The sequence below is a fragment of the Rhinolophus sinicus genome, chromosome 1 (genome assembly GCF_057876585.1).
Source record: "Rhinolophus sinicus isolate RSI-liver-muscle chromosome 1, RSI-T2T, whole genome shotgun sequence".
NCBI lineage: Eukaryota > Metazoa > Chordata > Mammalia > Chiroptera > Rhinolophidae > Rhinolophus > Rhinolophus sinicus.
The window spans coordinates 198,473,793-198,494,419 of record NC_142501.1 but is presented as its reverse complement, the minus strand read 5'-3'; the positions used below and the strand labels follow the sequence as shown (position 1 = coordinate 198,494,419).

General features: G+C 39.1%; 1 protein-coding gene across 3 annotated transcripts in view; it reads left to right on the top strand.

The window, feature by feature from the left end:
* The first annotated feature begins 396 nt into the window (after window positions 1–396).
* ANAPC4 (anaphase promoting complex subunit 4) overlaps window positions 397–20,627 on the top strand; it is a 35,055-nt gene continuing 14,824 nt past the window's right edge. The window contains exons 1-16 of one of the 3 annotated variants that reach the window (XM_019743881.3): window positions 398–657; window positions 778–916; window positions 3,718–3,823; window positions 5,491–5,623; window positions 7,214–7,288; window positions 7,426–7,452; window positions 7,546–7,590; window positions 8,232–8,316; window positions 8,944–9,048; window positions 10,954–11,037; window positions 12,174–12,260; window positions 12,673–12,737; window positions 13,422–13,464; window positions 13,578–13,654; window positions 15,167–15,267; window positions 15,348–15,399. In XM_019743881.3, the coding sequence (XP_019599440.2) occupies window positions 788–916; window positions 3,718–3,823; window positions 5,491–5,623; window positions 7,214–7,288; window positions 7,426–7,452; window positions 7,546–7,590; window positions 8,232–8,316; window positions 8,944–9,048; window positions 10,954–11,037; window positions 12,174–12,260; window positions 12,673–12,737; window positions 13,422–13,464; window positions 13,578–13,654; window positions 15,167–15,267; window positions 15,348–15,399 (1,214 nt within the window). In that variant the 5' untranslated portion in view covers window positions 398–657; window positions 778–787. Of the gene's footprint in view, window positions 658–777; window positions 917–3,717; window positions 3,824–5,490; window positions 5,624–7,213; window positions 7,289–7,425; window positions 7,453–7,545; window positions 7,591–8,231; window positions 8,317–8,943; window positions 9,049–10,953; window positions 11,038–12,173; window positions 12,261–12,672; window positions 12,738–13,421; window positions 13,465–13,577; window positions 13,655–15,166; window positions 15,268–15,347; window positions 15,400–20,627 lie in introns of all 3 variants that reach the window. The other 2 variants (XM_019743882.3, XM_074321960.2) reach the window with 2 other exon arrangements.

Below are 20,627 nucleotides of genomic sequence, written 5' to 3'. Positions count from 1 at the left end.
GAGCAGTGCCCTCCCACCTTAGCTGCAAACCGGAACCACGTTGAGAGTTTATTTAATAAAGGCTGGGTCCCGTACCGAATTAACGGGTCTGGGATACTGCCTGGGGGGGGGGGGGGGGGGGAGTTAAAAATCTCTCCAGGTGATTCTACCGAGCAACCGGGACTGAGAACACCTATTAAGAGACTGTCAAAGAAGGCTCCAGGTGATCAGGACCTAAAGTTCGAGTTCCTTTTCGTCTCCCCTTGGCCTCTGAGGCCTCACTCCTAAACCTATGACTGTCCATTCACCCACAGCAAGGAATTTTCGGGAAAACAGACACGACCTGCGGGCGTGCACACACGTGTATACGAGCCCCCTCCGTGGGCTGACGCGCAGCCTCAGCGACGCGCCCGCACCCGCGCGCCCCGCCCTCCCAGCCCCGCATCCGGCGCCGACCCGCGCGCGGTCCTCCAGCCCCGCGTCCGCGGTGCAGCCCGTCCTCCCCTCGCGTCCTAGGCTCCGCATCCGGGGCCAGACCGCACGCCCGGGCGCCGACTCCCACACCCGCGCCGCCTCCTTCTTCTCGCGAGGAAGTCCCGGCGACGGAAGTGCCGGAGCGCGCGGCGGCGGCGCGCGGCGGGCAGAGGGCGGGAGAGGCCGCGCGAGGGCTGCTCGCAGGTACCGCCGCGGTCGGGGCTCCTCTCGGGAGGGCTCGGGGCGAGCGCGGCGCGGGTGCCAGGCCCAGTGGGGGCGGGTGCGGGGAGCCTCTGCCGGCCTCCGACCGGGGTGTCGTTGCAGGGTCGCCCCCATGTTGCGTTTTCCGACCTGTTTCCCGTCCTTCCGGGTGGTGGGAGAGAAGCAGCTGCCGCAGGAGATCATTTTCCTGGTTTGGTCACCCAAGCGGGATCTCATTGCTTTGGCCAACACCGCGGGCGAGGTGAGTGAAACGGCTTGGAGCCCCAGGAACACCGCGCCGGACCGACAGCGAGCGCGGACAGACTGCCCCGGCCTCAGTTGCTCCTTCTGTGAACTTGGCCACCTGTCTACCCTGCCCCTCCTTCCAGGCGGCTATAAACTCCAAGTGAAAGTATATAAGGGAGCATATACAGGAGAGATCATTTCTGTGCCCATTTTCCGTATTTTGTGGCGAAAATACGTTATCACGCAGCTGAACACAATCACACTCAGCATCGCCAAGTCTCTTTTAGTCAATGATTTGTTAAATGGCTTTTTTATGAAAGCCAGTGATGTGTTACTCGTGAGCTACACGTAGTAGATCCACAGACGCTGCTGGAAGTGTGTGCTTGGAGTTTAGTAGCAGAAGCAAGATGAGTTATTGTCAAACTAGCTGCAAACGTCCATGCGTGTAGCTGCAGCAGAGGGCATACATTATACCGCGCAAGTTTTACACTATGGGTCGGACAGCCACCACCCATTAAAAATACCTTTAAATTAAACAAGGTAGTGAGTGATCCCTCCCTGGATTCCTGACAATGTGCATGAGTGTTGTCAGTTAGCATTCCTACTTCACGTTATATTATGCTTCAAGTACAATAGGTTGTGCCAAACTTTCTGCGGAGAGTTATTACCTGGTAGCCATTTTGTAAGGAAACCTTCACCGGTGTTCCCTCCTTTGGCCTTTTGGCAGGTTTCCTGAATTACCTGGCCAGGTGAGAGTTGTGTTATGATGGTAAGGAAAACTCAGCCTGGGAAACTTAGCAGCCTGCAGGGCCACGTTGCTGTGTCGGCTGCCATGACCTCGACGCCAGGGCACTGCTTTCTCAAGGCCCTCCATGAAATCTCATCTTTCTCCCCTGCCAAGATGCATTGGAACTCCGTCATGGCTCTAGAGAGGAATTCGGATACCACAACCATCTCAGTAGGAGGGAAGGGAGAGAATAGGGGCATCGGTGTGATTAGATGGGTAGATATAATTGTGGGCACTTGGTGATTCCACTGACTCAGTGAGAAGAAAGGGCACCGTCTAGAGAAAAGAAAATATTGGAAGTTTGAGGAGAAAGGAGAGAGATGCAAAAGCCAACAAGGCAAGTTGACTGTGGAAACCTAACAGGATTTCTGGTCATTATTAAGAGCCACGTGAGGTTAATGGTCTTGGTAAGTTCAAGGGCAAGTAGTGACCATGGTTGTACTCCTATGTGTCTTCTGTTCTTTTTGGCTGTGTGGATGCAGGCATGGTTGAGTTTAACCAGGGTTGTTGTTCTGCAAGTATGACAAAGCAAGAGAGATACTAGGAAGTTGAACTATACGTGAGAGGAGTGGTTGTAACGATGAACCTTGCATTCTAACCTGATTAAGTGGGGAAGTGAGAGCGCGTGTTGGGTAAGGGACGGTGAATAGAAGGTAGAATCCATGGATTGTGTGTCTTGGTGAAATTGAAGAGTTGAAGTTGGATATTAGTAGGAATGAGCTGGAAAGGTAGAGGTGGTGATGGAAAGTGGGAGGTTTGAAACTGAGCTTAGGGCAGCATTTGTACTTGTTGGTAATGACACAAGGGCAAGAGTGGGACCCTGGGAGTGACTGAGGTGAGGCAGAAGACGTGATCATTGGAGGAGAGGAAGTTGAGAACTGAAAAGCTCTCGAAATCACTAAGAATGATGCTGAGTAGCGTTGGAAAGCATGAGTGAGCCGGGCAGGAGTCCATGTCTTGCAGGGGTGAGGGGACTGGTCTAGGGGTCTTTAGATGACTGCAATTAAGGGCGATAGTGGGTGATAGATCTGGTCTGATGGCATAAGATTCAAAGTTAGAGGATTTTAGAGAAGAGAAGTCATCCAGAAATGACATCGAGCATCAGGGAGGAAACCCACTTCATCTCCTAGCCCAATAGCAGTACAAGGGACACGGCGTGCAAAATGGCCACCCCCTGAGTATCCTCAGGTGAGAAGCACATTTCAGAGAAGAGAATGAAGGTACAGGGGATTTTGATGATACCTAACCATGAACTCCAGAGGGTGCAGAGGAAGGGTTTCAGAAGTAAGGAATGGCAGAGATGGGCTCAGAGAAGAGCACTGACTGACTCGAGGGAATGACTGATTCCGTGCGAGTCCTGGCTTCCCAGGGGACAGATGTGACCAGCAGTGAAGGATGCTATGAGATAAGGCAGGGAGTGGTTGAAGCTGTGAATGTGGGGTGCTAGGAAGGTGTGGCGGGGTCTTCAGGAGCACATGCTGTTCTACCTTTTCTTATTTTCAATGGTTGTAGAGAGCACGGAGTAGGGACAGTCTTATTTTTGAAGCACAGGGAACTTTGGGCACCATCTTGATCCTCCAAGGTGGAAATTGACTAGTGTGGAAATGGAAATTTAGAATGGCTAGGTGACTTGTCCAACATCCATGGCCAATAAGTGACACGGCTGAAATCAGATGCAAGTTGTCTGATTCCAAGCTGACTGTTGATTGTATCACGGCTACCTTTCTAGTGCTATTGTGTTCTCCCTTTTTTTATCATCATGTTGGACATTCTTACTCTTTTCCAAAAGACAAGTTTCTTGTTGACATAAAAGATAGGAAAATGTATAGGGTACCAGGGTTGAATTACACCTGTTTTCCCCATTTTGAAAATACCTTAAGTTGATTCAGACAGTGTTGTCTTCTAATTTCTTCCAATAGCTAAGTGTTATACTTGAGATGATTTTTAAAAATTTTATAGTGGGGATCTAGGTTTATTTTATTTTTGGAAATGGATTTTTATTTTCTACCATTATATCTGTTTTGTTTTAGGTTTTACTTCATCGACTTGCAAGTTTTCATCGAGTTTGGAGTTTTCCACCAAATGAAAATACAGGAAAGGAAGTGACCTGTCTGGCTTGGAGACCAGATGGCAAACGTAATGATAGTATTATAAAAAATACATTTTTATTCTTTACAAAATGTATTCTGTAAAGAAAGCTTAAATCCAGAAAGAATTTATTGTTCTTATTGTATACTAGAATTCTAAGTACCAGTTTGGGAACTTTGTTTTTTAGAATGCTTTCAAATATTTTCATAGAACTCAAGATTAATTCTACCATCTCTTTCTGGGTAAAGATCTCTCTAAACTGAAATCTGAGTTCTTGGTGAAGATAATTCTAAAATGAAATCTGATGGATATATACAGAATACGTTGGTTTTGTGTTTTTCACTGTCTTGTCCTGCTCTGTTTGGCCCAAACTTCACCTATCACTCACTAGTCAGTTCAGGGCCATCATGGCCCTTTCTCCCAAAAATGTATCTTAGCATTAAATGTGTGGCTCATAAATATTCTCTCTGCACATATGCTTGCCTTACCTGAAGGACTATCATTTCTATGTGATGTTTCTCCTTCTGGTGTTCTTTATTTTGTAGCTTGTTATGTTGTAGCTCACTGTGGCTCTCATGGCTAAACTTGCTTCTTCCTGTGTTTGTACAATGACAGTTGTTACTTGAACTGTTGTACACATAGAGTCACTACAGTAAAATATGTAAATCATAGCTTAAAGTTTATGTGTATCATTTGTACTTTAAGAAAAAAACTGAATTGTTTTTGTCAAATGATATGCACTCCTCATTGCTTAATTTTTTTTCTAGATAAATTTAAATAAGTATGTAAAAAATGCCCTGAAAGCTTATCACTTACAGATAACTATTCCTATCTGTAGTCATTTTGCTCGGCTCTTGTTTTATCTTTTATTTTAAAAAATATGTGTAAAATTAGAAGATTTTTGTAAGTAAAACCTTGAGATCTTGCAGTATTCATTCAAAAACACCCGAATCTTAAAATATATTATGAAAGTCAGTGTGTTAAGTGGATGATATTTTTATCACTAAAAATGTGTTGTGCTTTTGGACAGTAAAAGAAAAAAGTTTTACGTATTGGTTATTTCCAGATTGCTTTAAATTGTTTTGAAGAGGAGGAAAGCTGGATTGTCTCACAATGTAGCCAAGTTGTGTATATTGGTACACAGTGACACTCATAGCCCTCTATTTAGAAATTCTTAAATTTGATATGTTGGGAAGATATTAATGACTTATGTAGAGAAACTGTACTAGATAATTCAGTCACAGTGAAAGGAAGAAGACTCATTAGTATTTGATGGCCTTCTTTTCCATTAAGCATTAGAAACAAAGGGTAATAAAACATTTTCCAAGAAGCAAATAGATGGAATATTTGTTACCTTTTACGCATGTTTACGGGATCAGTGTCTTGGTAATACAATATTATTGTTTATCTCTTGAGACCTGTTTTGTATTTTCTGCTTGGTAACTGGGTTCCAGTCTAGAGGCTTTGATGTATTAAGTGTTAAGTAGAGCGTTCATGAAAGTTTGAGCATTTGAATATAAGCTTAGATAACAGCATAACTACCTGCAAAGATATCTTTTAGGTTTTAAAATATTACTAAAGGAAGGATTTTTAGGTTAAATAATTTCAATGATCACAATGTGTTTAAAATAGTAAAACTGGACAAGAAATGTAATACCTGTTTATTTTTCTAGAATGTTACACTAAATTATTCTGATTATTTCTTCTTGTTTCAGTTTTGGCCTTTGCTCTTGCCGACACCAAGAAAATTGTTTTGTGTGATGTAGAAAAACCTGAAAGCTTGCACTCCTTTTCTGTGGAGGCTCCAGTTTCTTGTATGCATTGGATGGAAGTGACTGTAGAAAGCAGGTAGAGTAATTAAAAAAACAAAAACAAGAAAAAAAAACAAACAAAAAACTCCAGTAGTCAATAGGATGCCGTACATGAAATTTTAATTTTTTAAAATGGGTACTTTAGAGTATCTATGTTGAGTATGTATATATTGCATTTAACTTTTGGTTTTAAGTTTATCAAGATAAAATTTTTTAATGCTATATTAGATTATTTTTTCTTCCGAAAAAGATGTTTTCTTATGGAAAAATTAATGCCTGAATGGCCATGTTTTTTCTTTTTAGTTAATTTTTGTAGTTCATATCACTAATTTATCCTTTCAAGTAACATTACTTAAAATTACTGATTAGCAAATTGAGGTTCTGTTTTCCGTTTCATCATATATTTTTTTTGTATGCCTTAGTAAACATTCTTAGAGTGTGAAAAGTGCTAAATTGAGCATTCTGTTTTTATGCTGTACAAATTCTGTGTCCGTGGTCCTATTAGTTTATTTTTCATGAAAACAATTTTGCCTTAGTCTATGCAGTCAAGTAATATACTAGGTTTGCAGTAAAGAAGGCCTAAAGGATCAGTGGGTTTAGTTAATACTGAAAATAAAAGTTTCCTTTTTGAGGAAATGTGATAATTTTCTTTCCATTAGCTTTTCCTTTCTAATTAAGTTTTAAGTTAATATCACGTGAATTTGTAAATTCTGAATATTAATTGAAAAGTTTCCCAAGAGGGGCCTGTAAGGATTTAGATAACAAGGATGTAGCCTGGCGTTTGAAATTCACTATAGATAAAACAGTGATTAATCAATCATCAAATAATCAAGGGTTACAAATAATCATGTGAATTTATAGGATAGAGGAGCAGAGTATACTAGCGTATGGAATTTCTATCCCAGTCCAGTTACCTACTAAGCGTAATTCTAACACATGTTCTATGAATGGTTTAGAAATGTTATATGGAGATTCCAGGGTCTCTCGGGACACCTAGTTTGTGTTCCAGTGGGAAAAAAAGGCCTGCCAAGTCACCATTTTTTCACCTTCTCACTCATTTATTTCTAACCTTAGTTGGAGGTAGGATTGAGGGGGGGGGGAAGGGATAAATAAGACTATTATAAAAGGCATAGTGTCTTCTTATATACCTGCTGGGCTGTCATATCCCCAAAGGTACGTAAGCCATAGAACCAGTAATTAAATGATAAAGTAATTGCAGTGTTTTTTAAAATTCCTCTTGCTACTCATGTGTTTAGTGATGGTTCTTAGGTGAGAGTTAAAAAATCATAAATTCTCAGTCAGTATCTAGTACTAAACACATGAATATATTTTATATGCTTAGATAATTGTTTATTAATATTTGTTCTTCTAAATGCAAAGTGTGTAGGCTGATTTTTTTCCCCCAGAAATAAAGCCCTTTTTAAATGATGAATTTCCTACTTTTGTATGTCTTGTTTATGATTGTTAAGACAATTTTACTATGATAAATATGAGTATGTGTGGCATTTGTTTACTTGGTAATGTGTAATGTATAAAACGGCATTAAAAAAATCAGTATTTTTTTTAATGGAGAGAGGAGTAAAATCTTTGCTGTTTTTATGATACTTGTGTGTTTTTTTCTTTGTAGTGTTCTAACATCCTTTTATAATGCTGAAGATGAATCAAATCTTCTGTTACCTAAACTACCTACATTGCCAAAAAAGTAAGTATCATTTTAATTCCATTGGAATTAATCTTGCACATTTCTCTTTACTTTTAACACTGACAATTTTCTCATGTGTTATAAAACATACATTTCTGTTAAGAGTAGTTTTTACCCCAATCTCTATTTTTCTCTAGTTATAGCAACACCTCAAAAATATTTAGGTAAGATACGCCTTTTTTCTTTTCAAGTAAGATAATCTTTTATGATTTGAAAGATATAGTTGAAAAATAATCCAATTTATTTTTATATTTTAGTGAAGAAAATTCTGATGAAATTATTAAGCTTTTGGGAGACGTCAGGTAAATTTTGCAGATATCTTTAACAAGATTATTAAAGTTAACATTTGATATTTGAGGCGGTTTTCAAGGTTTCAAGGATAATTCCTTTATTTCATGTTATTTTATTGTTGACAAATAACCTCTGAACAGTATACAGACGTTAATATCTATTTCCTTATTTTTATTGTATGGTCTTTGATTGTGTCAAATTTAATATTATAATGTACTTTTGTTTATTTCAATAAGAAGTAAAGGAAGACTGAAGTACTAGAGTTTTTAAAATTTAAATATTCAAGTTGTTTAAGCCCATTTAATATATTTAGCATCAGAGCCATGATAAAACTGATGGTGCTTTGTATTGGCTGGAAAAAAAGATTGTTTTGTTATTGAGAGTATATAAATTCAACTGCTATTGAAATAATGTTTTCTTACTTTACTGTAAACTGAGGTTTTTTTGAGGCTAGAGAAAATTTAAACCTTTGAATAAAAGGAATAAGCCTGATATGATTGAATATTGAGTATTAGTGAATTTGTTTGATGTTCCATTTCCCCCGCAGGGGAGTTTACTATGCAGATTATATGAGTGCAGGAACAATTTGTATTTTGGTTTAAGAACTTCATCTTCACTGTTGTCCTCAGCTTGTTGCATTATTTTTAATTAGGCTTAATATTCTTGTCCTTGGAGGAAGCTCTGGTTTTATTGAACTTTATGCATATGGAATGTTCAAAATTGCTCGAGTCACAGGGGTAAGTTTTTCTTTAATGTTTTCTATATTATTTAAAATGGCAGATTTATGGAAATAGAATAAAACACTACATTTTCCCCCCCATTTCAATTATTGGGGTTATTCTTAAATGTTAAGAGGATAATTTTCTTACTAAGGTAAAATAGTGTTTTGTCTGTGAAGATCAGGAGCTATTAGTGGAATTAGTCAAGTTTTTTATCGTAACAAAAAAGCTTATAGGGTACACTTGATTATGATTTAATGCTGTTCTGGCCTTCTGGGTAAGAGCTACAATTTGTGATTAGAATGTGACGAGTCATCTGAAGCAGTCTTCTCAGTGCTGAGTTTCCTGTGGTTGCTAAGTTTCGGTCTTCTCCGTAGCTTTTTCATCTTATTCTACCCTAGAGAGGTAGGAAATAATGTAGGCCCTATGGAATATGCTGGATCTCCAACACTCGATTTGGGATTCTTGATATGGGTGGGTGTGTGTGTGTGTGTCTGTCCGCCCATCTGTCCATACAACTAGGCAGATGCATACCTTCATTGGCGACACTGCTTTTTGGAGCTCTGCATTATTGTGTCCTTTATTGTAAGCAGATGCAATCTAACAATAATACTAAATACACTGGGGGATTTGACTGTCTTACAGATTGTTGGTACTTGTCTTGCCTTGTGTTTATCAAGTGATTTGAAATCACTATCAGTGGTTACAGAGGTTTCTGCCGGTGGTGCTTCAGAAGTTTCATACTTTCAGGTGAGTATTGAAACCCAAATAGCAGTAGAGAATAAATACTCATCTATTTTTTAAAGGTTTTATAGGTTTTGTTATCCAAATCATTCTAATGGTCATTAAAAAAAAAAAGCAAAATATTGACTTGGAGCTTCTAAATCTTATGTATAAAATCTTATTATAATCACTGCCTTAAGTATTATTCCCATGGCCCAGTACAGTTTTCATAAAAACAGTGTTTTGATGGTCTGTTAATGACCATATTAATTGGTTGCTCTACCAGTTCATCTTGGTACCCAGTATTTTCTTAGGGCTCTGACCCTAATAATAATAAATGCTAATATTTATCATTAATATGCTCCAAGTACTGAGTGATTTAGCATAATTCATTTGAAGCCTCACAGCAACCAAATAGGTAGGTACTGTTATTATCCCATTTTATGGATAAGTAAATGGGCACACAGAGAAGCTGCACGATTTCCTCAGTGTCACAGAATTGGAAGTCGTGCTGGGCAGCCTGGCTCCAGAGTCAGTGCTCTTAACCAGCATACCGCCTCTGGTATGAGGTGATCGGTTAATGTTGGGAGAAACCTTTTTCGTTGTGTGCCATTTGTATTGTAGATGGTGGAAACTGTTTGACTGGGCTGCTGTGGAGTATTTAGATTGTGGCCTTGCCTTCCAGAAAATCTTACCCAAATTTTCATCTCACATAACCCAGCCACTTAGTCTAGGTATGCATGAACTCTGAAACAAAAGTGGAACAACAACAACAAAAAAAGGCAGGGTGAGATGTGTTTGATGCCTTCCGACATTCATTGTATTCAGAGCATCAGAGAACACTTGACTTGCTGATTCACTGGAACGGTTGTTCATATTTGCTCTTCATCTAAGGTTCTGTGAAACTGATTTCCAGGATTGCATTTGGTGCTATAACAAAATGATTTCTTTGAAGTTTGTAATATGTATTTTTTAAACAACAGCTTTATTGAGATATAAGCCACATACCATTATAATAGATGTTCAATTTGTATTTGTCAATAGCCTATAATTCTTTTAAAAATTGTACATATATTTGTGGTCATCGTTTAAATTCCTCATAATACTGTTGCAAAATATATTATGACACTTACTCTAGTTAGATAGAGGGGATTGCTAACCTAGGGAGGGTGACTTATGCACAGTTAAACATGGCAGGTTAGAAAATCCTAAGGTTATGTTCTGCCAGTCTCCAAACTATTATGCACAAAGGGAGCAGAATTCTGATAGTCTTTCTGATACATATGTAGTTAGACCTTGACGCTTCCAAGTTATAGAATTTTTTTTTTTTTGAGCTGGAAGGGACTGCTTTATTTATTTTTAATGTTTTTAAAGTGTATTTTTCTAATTGAGGTATAATTGACATATAACATAGTTTCATGTGTATAACATAATGATTTGATAATTATATGTACACTGTGAAATGATCACCATACAAAGTTACACAAATGTATATACATACACATATATAATTTTTTTCTTGTGATGAGAACTTTTTAGATTTACTGTCTTGGTAACTTTCAAGTATGCATTACAACATTATTGACTTTAGTCACCATGCTGTATATTATGTCCCCATGACTTACTTATTTTATAACTGGAAGTTTGTACCAGAGAGGAACTGATTTACCTTTATTTTTTTTATTTTTTTTTTTTTTTTAAATTAAATTTATTGGGGTGACAATTGTTAGTAAAATTACATAGATTTCAGGTGTACAATTCTGTATTACATCATCTATAAATCCCATTGTATGTTCATCACCCAGAGTCAGTTCTTCCATCACCATATATTCGATCCCCCTTACCCTCACCTCCCCCCCCACCCCCCTGATTTACCTTTAAAAGAAGTCAGTGCATCTGATTCTGACTCACTTTATTATTGTGATTTTACAGCTTGAAACCAATCTATTGTATTCTTTCTTACCCGAAGTTACTCGGATGGCCAGAAAGTTTACTCACATCTCAGCTCTTTTACAGGTATTTATTTATACTTATTTTATGTGAATACTTACTATAAGTTTCTAATGTTCTATAAACAAAAAACTTGCAAATTTTATTTTGTAATGCTAACTATCTGTGGTAGAGGTATCTAGTCTGATAGATAAATTTATAATGTCCATTAAAGCAAGAAAAAGAAATATAATTGAAAATCTATTTCCACCCATCCCTATTTCTCCAAAAGAAAAGAAAAAAAAATGTAATTTAAATAAAAATGTTCTAGTAAATAAAATAATATTTTGAAATTTTAAAAGTTTTATTGCAAAGAAAGTATTATGGAAAATAGTTATCCTATCAGTTAGCTTTTGTGTATAATAAATCCATCTCAAATTAGCTAGTGAATCTGTAGGTTGGTGTCTTAGTTGGTTAGCAACTTGGGCCGAGCTAAGCTGGAAGGTTCTGTGGATCTGGCCCAGGTTCACGTAATCCTGTCTGGGCTTGATCGTGCCTCGGTGGTCAGCTGGCTGATCTAAGTGTCCCTTAGCTGTGATGGCTTTGTCTAGGCTCCGTGTTCCTCATCTCCCAGCAGGCTGGCCCAGGCTTGTTCATGAAATGGTGGCAGCAGCTGGGGTGTCAGGAGTATAAGTGGAAGTGTCCAAAGCTTTGAGGCCTTGGACTCACAGTATCACTTCTGGTGCTCTGTGTTGATCACAGCAAGACACAAGGCCAGCCCAGACTCAAGGACTGGAGAAAGTGACTGCATCTGGATAGAGGAGCCACAAAGAACTGTGGCTTTTTTTTTTTTCCCCAGTTGACCACAGTCACTAATTAAAATCAAAGATTTCTGAAGATCGGTATCTTTTTAAAGATCCTGTTGGAAAACTGAATAGCTAACTAAACCCACATTTTGACAGTTCGTGAACATAAAACATATTTATAAAAAGCTTGAGGATATCTGTTTTACCATATAAGAACTTAAGAACGTTTCACAGTTAAGTGATTATGAAGTATTAGCTATGGTCTTCTCTTTCACAGGCTTAACTGAGTTCAAAGTGATTGAAAGTAAATTCTGCTTTTCTTCAAAACAATTGACAGTCAGAAGCACATATTATTTATTAATAGTTAGGATACTGATTTAAATTTTTTTTACTATATTAGTATTTTCTTGTTAATAGTATATAAATTTGTCACTAACATGCATGTGTGAAGCATGGGAAGAAATACTGATGCAGATGGATTCTCGTCTCACCAAGTTTGTGCAGGTAATGTAACTGAGGTTTCCCACAGAAGGACTTAAGCATGCATGCGGTCCTCATGTACTTCATGAGGTTCACGAAAAAATTTGGTGTGATTTGTAAAAGGCTAAGATTATGATTTCTTTCAAATGCCTTGGTCCAACCTGAAGCTATTTCCTCAAAGAGGAAGGACTATGTTCCCATTGTTAACAGCTCAGGTGGGGACAGGATTGTGAAGTGGAGCAGGTGGGGCAGGGCGATCGGACAGGTGTTGAAAGAGGTGACTGGCTGTTTTCTAGTGACTGATATTCACATAATCAGTTGAAATACGGATTTGAGGGAAGGTTAAGTAAAAGAAAGCGAGTTATGCTCCTGTAATTTGAGTAAATATGCTTATAATTAACAAAATGCATGTCATGATTATATCCATTTTGTCTAGGAAAAGAACACAACCACATCAGTGCAAGATGAATTCATGCACTTGCTGTTGTGGGGGAAAGCAAGGTAATAAACTCACATTAGGTACTTTGGCTTTTCCTTCTTTCTTTAAGTAGTTTTTTATTTCAAAAATTATTCATATTCATTGTAAAAAAGTTCTGTTGTACAAGAACAAAAGTAGTATATATCTTTCTAGGCTTGTCTGTGCACATGTTTTTTATGTAAAGGATCATTTTTTGTGTGTATAATATATATGTATGTTTTAATGTATAAAAATTAAAAAATGTTTATATAGCCAAGTTAGTCTTTTTCTTTATAGTATCTGCCTTAGTGTTATTCTTAAGACCTTTCCTATCTTAAGAGTACTTAAAGATTGATCTGTATTTTCTTCTAGAGTTCTTTTATGGTTTATGTTTTATTTCATTTGCGTGTTCCAGATGTGATTTATTTGGTTATATGCTGTGGAAGAGTAATTTCTTTTTGTCTGAATGTTTAGATAATTGCCCAGCATAGTTTATTGAGTATTACACCTTCTCCTCACTGATTTGAAACGCCTTTTTAGCATACAGTGCATCCTCATGTATGCTTCAGTCTATTTCTGGACTTGATTGATTTCTTTGTGAGAACAACAGTCTTAATTTTTGTTATTAATTTTTGTTTAAAAATCTTGTTTATGCTTTATAAAATTTTAAGTGATGCATTCACATTTTGAATGGAGAAGACTAAAAGTGCTTTTTTTTTTTATTGTAGTGCTGAACTTCAGACCCTCTTAATGAACCAGTTAACAGTAAAGGTGTGGTTACAATATCTTTGTATTTAAATTGCTGTGAACACATTCTTATTTTTTTTCTTTTTAGAATGGCATATGGTATCTTGTATACTAAATATGTTTCTTCTCTTCATTAGGGCTTAAAAAAGCTTGGCCAGTCTATAGAGTCATCATATTCCAGTATACAAAAATTGGTTATAAGTCACTTACAGAGGTATGCAGGTGATGTAGAACTTTTGGTATTGCATTTATATGTACCTGGCATTGGTCTTCTTTCTGCAACCTTCTCTTCATCATCTGACATTCTCTTTTTGAGCCTTTCCTAGCTAAAATTATTGCATTGACCTTTAATGGGAATCTTGGAGTGCCCAAGATTTAAAGAATCAATCATGGAAATACTGCTTTATGAAATAAGTTTTCAACATCTTTTCACCAGGTAATGCCCTGTCTGGGCTTTTTTTTCACCCAGACAACCAAGAGGTATATTTTGAAAAGGTCACATACCCTTTTTTGAGCAGTGAAATTAAGTACGAGTATGTTTGTATATCACTTTGCAGTTTACAGAGCACGTTACATATTTTTGTGTTTAACCACCTTGGCAATGTGTTGGTTCTGATTATCCTTATTTTATACAGAAAGAAACTGAAGTTTGGGATGGTCAGGTAGCTGGCCCAAAGATACTAAGTGTCAGGGCCAAGACTTCTCCCAGATCTTCGAGTCTCATGCTGTTTCTCTCCACAGCCTCCTCACTGCAGCAGTTGACAGGTGGATGCTCAATGCTCAGTGTTTGACTTAAATTTTGACAAATACCTTTGTGCGGCATCCCCTAGCCTCTTACTACATCACCTCTCCCTTGCCTCATGGCAGTACCCTTCAGCCTGGTCTCCTGTAGTCAGCATTGTGCTGCTCAAGTGTGTTCTCCACAGTGGAGCTGGTCATGTTGCTCTCACTTAAAAACTCTGTGCTCTCCCATTGCTCTTAGGACCAAGATCTTCATATGACTTGCTGCACACCTGCCTCTAGGCTTCGCCCTGAGAAAAACTTCGCAATTTTTTTCTCCTACTTAGGGCTTTTGTACATCCCTCTGGCCTTCTGGAACTCTCCCACCCTGCTCTTCATCTGCACTCGAGCTCTCCGCTCCAATGTCACTTGTTCAGAGAGGCCTCCCCTACTCCCCAGATTAGATCAGGTTCTTCTGTTCCATCTGCACCCCGTGTGTTTCCTTCAAGGCATTTATGGTAGTTGGAATGATACGCTTGATTGTGGTTATGCCTCTCTCTCCCATTAGACTGTCAGTGCCATGAGGACCCTTCTGTTGTGTTTGCCGTCATTTCCCCAGTATCTGGGGGACAGAATGTGCTTGGCCTAAAGTTGCAGCTCAGTAAATACTTGCAGAATATTAAATACATAGCTGTTGGGTAAAGATGACCGTATTCATACCTTAAAAGTGCCAGGACTAACCACGGAACAAAATTTGATTTTCGTACAAAATTTAATCTTGTGGTCATGGACTCGTCTCAGTAGTGATGACAACCAAATGATTCTGCTGTAGTTTTTAGAGATAATTTGGAGAAATAATTAGTTCTTACAGAAAGAAAATTAAAGTTAATAAAAACTTAGTTTTTATTTCTGAACATTTAGAAATGTTCTGGCAAGGTGGTTTGGTGGCTGCCTGCCACCTTGATGATGATAATGATACTAATTTATTTCTGCTCCGTTTTGATAGTGGCTCAGAGTCTTTATTATACCATTTAAGTGAACTGAAAGGAATGGCTTCATGGAAGCAAAAATATGAACCTCTTGGACTGGATGCTGCAGGAATTGAAGGTAGTGATTTTATCTCTCAGTAGAGTACATTAAACACACTTTACTTGACAAATGATATTTATTTATTTATTTTCCTTTAGATGCCATTACTGCTGTGGGTTCTTTCATACTCAAGGCAAACGAACTTCTTCAGTAAGTATTAGAGATACCTAGACTCATTAACCGGAGAGTATTTCACTGTCTCTTACAAATAAGAACCTAGCAAATTGTCATGTTTTTCTTAAAATGAATTTTTAAGTTTTTATCAAAGTAATACCTTTACATGATTAAAACAAGCCAGTAGAATGGTGATTTCATACAGTAAAGCAGTATTTTTCTGTCCCAGCCATCCTCACCCCAGGACTTTTTAAATCGTATAACTGTTTTTATTTTTAGTTCTTCCATAGGTTTTTTTCCATACAGAGCGTGCCAAAATAATGTGTACACATTTTAAGAAAGGAAAAACATATTAAAATTGTAATACTTGATATATACTGATAACAAAAGATGAATACAAGTCACATTTGACTTCTGCAATTACAAGAGGTGCTCCAAGTGGTTACCATCAGCGTCCAGACACTTCTGATTACGGCGAACTACTGCTTGAGCAACATTGACTAAAGTGTCCACTTGTATTGCTGCGATGCCATTTCAGTTTCTTCCCAAAGTACTGCCAGTGTAGCTGGTTTTCTGTGGTACACCACATCCTTTAAAGTCCCCCATAAGTAGAAGTCAAGGGGTGTTAAGTCAGGAGAATGTTCTTGAATTTCAAATACCACTTCAAAATGGTCTTGCGCTCCTTGAAGGACAACCGTGCTCCCTCCATTCTCTTTGACTGTCCTGCCTGTCGCTTGGTGACACCAGCATTCATTTGATTGACACCATCTTTTGAGTGAACGTCAAACTACACACTGCTACCGTAATTCAATTTCACTTTGAAAAGTAATAGATAACATCTCTTAAAATGTGTATATATATATTTTGGCACCCCTGGTATTTCTAAATTGTATGACTATACTATATTTCTTTTATTCATCAATTTTTAGAAATTATTCTTCTGTCTGTTTTTCCTAGACTCTATTTGCTTTCCTTTTTTTTTTAATGTTATCTGTCTTTATCACATCCTTAGGTTCTTTCCCTGTCTCAAGCATAGTATCAGTTTCATATCCTTGGAATTCCTCCCTGTCCCTCAGACTTCCTTCTTTAGCCTTCCATTCCCTACACCGGTCTGGACGTTTTGTTCCAGCTCTCCTGTCAGCCACCACATGCATTGTCTTCATTGCTTTCATGGCGTAGAGCCACACTTCCAGGATCTCCTGTTTCTTGGTTCATTTAATCTTTTGCTGGAAAACATCCTTCAGTAACTTAAATGGCAGATATGCCTGGATAAACTTTCTGTGTCCTTTTGTGTCTTTTCTCCTACCTTCACACTTAATTGTTGGATTCCACTGGGATAGGATGTTGAAGGGGAAATGGTTTTCTCATGGAGCCTCAAAAGCGTTGCTCCATTGTATCTGTCCTTTTTGTTGCTAAAGGAAGGTCTGGAACATCTGATTCTCTTTCCTTTGTGGGGTATTTTTTTTCTCTAAAAGCTTCATTCTTGAAATTTCACATTAACACTTTTAAATGTGGATCTTTTAAACACTGTTTTAGATGCTGAGACTATAGCAATGAATAGAACTGATAAAAATTCTTGCCTTCATGGATCTTACATTTTAATGTGATGAAACAGACAATAAAGAAATGAATAATTAAAATATATAACATGCCAGATACTGATAAGTAGTGACGAAAAACAAACAGAAGGAGGGCCTAGGGCATGCTAGAGGTAGGGGGTGCAATTTTTTTTTTTAATTGGGGTATATTGAGAAACTGTGTTTTTCCAGGATCCGTCAGCTCCAAGTCAAGTCATTGTTTTCAGTCTAGTTGTGGAGGGTGCTGCTCAACTCCAAGTCAAGTTGTTGTCAGTCTAGGTGTGGAGGGCGCAGCAACCTGGCCCATGTGGGAATCGAACCAGCGACCGACCTTGGTGTTATGAGCACTGCGCTTTAACCAACTGAGCCAACCAGCCACCCCGGGGGTGCAATTTTATGTAGGTGGTCAGGGAAGGCCTCATGGAAAAGGTGATGTTGTAGAGACAGGAAGGAGCGAGCCTTACTGACATTTGGGGGTAAAAGAGATAGTAAGTGTAAAGGCCCTGAGTTTGGAGCATGCCTGGCATGTTTCAGGGGCCTCAAAGAGGCACAGCAGCCAAAGTGAATTGAACGGTGGAGCGTGAATTGAGAGAGGTTGTGGAGGATGGGCCAGGTTGTGTAGCACCTGCGGGCGGTTGTAAGGACCTTGGCTTCCTCGGGTATAAGAAGAAGCTCTTATAGAGTTATGAGCAGTGAAGTGACAGGATACGACTTACATTTTAAAAAGATCCCTCCTGTTCTTTACTTAGTGTTGTAAATGGAGTATAGGAGGAGAAGGACAAGCCAAGAGAGAAATTGGTCAGAATCTGAAGGGTCAGAATCTGGATATATTTTAAAAGTAGAAATAACAAGATTTGCCGAATGATTGTATATGGATAGCAAAATGAAGGAGTCATGAATAAATACAAGTTTAGGTCCTGAGCACCTAGGAAAGTAGAATTGACATTTACTGAAACGGGAAAGACTTGGAGTAGATATAAATATATCTCATACGTATGTATGTGTGTATTTTATGTTCCTCAATTGGGATTTATCTGATATGTTTCATGATTAGATTCAGGTTATACATCCCAGGCTAGAATACTACGTAATTGGTAGAGTGTCCCACATAAGATGTCATATCCAGAGGCAAACGATGTCCATATGCCCCTCCTTAGTGATGTTAATTTTGATCACCGGGTCAATGTGTTAGGCATTTTAAGTTTGAAATGGTTATGAGATGCACTGGTGGAGCTGTCCACTACATACTGTTATGAGACTAACATTCAAGGGAGGAGTCTGGGCTGGAAATGGGAATTTGGGAGCCAGCTGCCCGTTGGTGTTATTTCAAGCTGTGAGCCTCGATGAGGTAGCATGCTTCGAGAGGAGGAGCGATCTGAAGACTGAGCAATGGGCATTCCAGCATTTAGACATGGGCTTGATGGGGAGCTAGCAAAGGAGACGAGAGGCTGAAAGACCAGGGGAGTGGGTGTCCCACTGGCCAAATGGAGAAAAAGAAGGAATGAGGGACAGGGTTTCAGATACCGCTGAGTCACATAAGATGAAGACCAAGGATAGAATAGGTTGTCAGAATGTTACTAGAATAGATTATTGGTGACTTTGTTAAGAGCCACTTTGGTTTGGAGTTACAGGAGCTCTTACGATACAGAATGAGAGCAGATGCAAAGGAAACAGCAAATGTAGTCTCTGAGGAGTGTTGCTATAAAGGGAATGGCTAGTCGCTGGAAGCAGTTGTTGGGTTTTTCTATCTTTTTATAATGGGAGAAGAGAAGTCAGAGCATGTTTGTATATGATGGGAATGTTCTTCTAGAAGGGGAACAATTGATAGCAAAGAGGGGTGGATTGCTAGAGCAAGAGTTTATGAGAGGGAATGGGAGCTAGTGCTCCTGGGAAGAGGCTGAGAAAGTAGCTCATCCAGAGTTCCAGGAGAGAAGGTTGAGAAGAGCATCACAGATGCTAATACATGAGCAGGTGGGAGCATTTCCAATTGTTTTTGTTATCTTAATAAAATAGGACCTGTTCTGTCATCAGCTGAAGGTAAGGATGGGAGGTGGTGTTGGAGGTTAAAGAATAACGGAAGAGCTATGAACCAGTTGTCTAGTACAATAGGAAAGTGAATGGGCTCATGAAACAGGAAGTTTGCTGGTAGTGTTAAGCGCCACTTAGCATTCATGAGAGCGTTCAAGTGAGACCAGCCAGCCTGGCTGTGTGGTTTTCTCCAGTCAGTAGTGGGGACCGCAGGATAGATGAGCAGTTAGATATACTAAGCTTAGTGAGGAGAACAGAGCAAAAGGGAGGCGAGGGAATTGAAGCAAGGACATGACTAAAAGGATGCACTTCGAATCTGAGCTGGTTGAGGAGGGAAGTGAGGACATGAGGGGGTGAGAGGCAGTCAAAGGTGGTAAAACCAGTAGATGGTAGTCCTGGTGGGACAAATTTTGGGGTACAGAAAAGAGGTCAGTGGAAAGATAGGGGGTGGTGGTTGGTGAGTGGGATGCTTGAAATGGACTGGTAGAAGGTTCAAGTTGGTAATGACAGGGTCTAGGATGTGAACTTTGGAGTAAGTAACCAGTGGGGTAGAGGACGAGATTGTTGCCTGGAACCATTCCCCTGAAGTTTTTGTTACGACAGTCTCATCTTTTAATTTCCAAATGTGTTTTCTTATTTCTTTAATCATTTTTCAAAGCTTTGCTCTTGCTTTGTGGATGTGACATCTTCTCAAATCTCTCCAAGAACATTCATTAGATTTTTTAAAAGTCTCTGCTGCTCCCTGAATTATCTCGTCTTCCTGGGTCACTTTTCTGTTTGTCTTCGTCTCTTGTTGGAAGCTTCCTTCCACTATCTGATGCCCAATGGTTTACTCATATTTATTCGTGAGGCAATTTAAAGCTGCTTAGAATCTCTGAGTGCAGGGCCAGCCCAAAGCCAGTCTGAGTGCCAGTGTGCCAGCTCTGCCTTGTGCAGCCATTGCCCATGTGGACCTGCCTCAGCTCTTCCCAGTGCATTCCGTTTCTTTGAAGAACCCTGTTTTGTTTTATTTTGTTTTTGTCTCTCTGGAAGGTAAACCCCTAGGCATTTGTATTTGGGGGGAAATAACATATTGACCAGTGTGTATGTCAGTTTGTCCTCCTGTGTCCAGCCCCCCCCCCCCACGTCATCCTGCTGTCTTCTGTTGCACCTGACCTTCCTGGGGACTGAGCGTCTTTGAGGTTCTGCAGGGCACCTGGCTCCTGGCTTGCTCCTGTGTGCTGTCTGGTTCAAGGCCGCGTCTTTAGAGCGTTGTCAGTCATCCGTCCTCCGTCAGCGACATTTCTGGAGTTTATTTTATTTTCTGCTGTCCTTTTTTCGTGTGTGTGTGTGTGTGTGTGTGTGTGTGTGTGTGTGTGTGAGTTTATAACACATACACCCCTCCCCACCAATCCACCATCATTTTAATGGGGTTTTAGAAAGTAGAGGTTATAGATGCGTATGCTCAGAAGACAAAATGAGAGGAAAAGTTACATTGCTTTTCCTGTGTGTTACATTATTTTTTTGGTTCACCATATTTGCAAAGAGTAAATATAAACTATTAAGCTTTCTATGATCACTTTTCAATATGATTGAAAGGTAGTTTATTTGATTTCTCGCTCCTTTGAAATAAGTAGAAAATAGCATTATTTTAGGTTATAGATGGAGAAACTGAGGCAG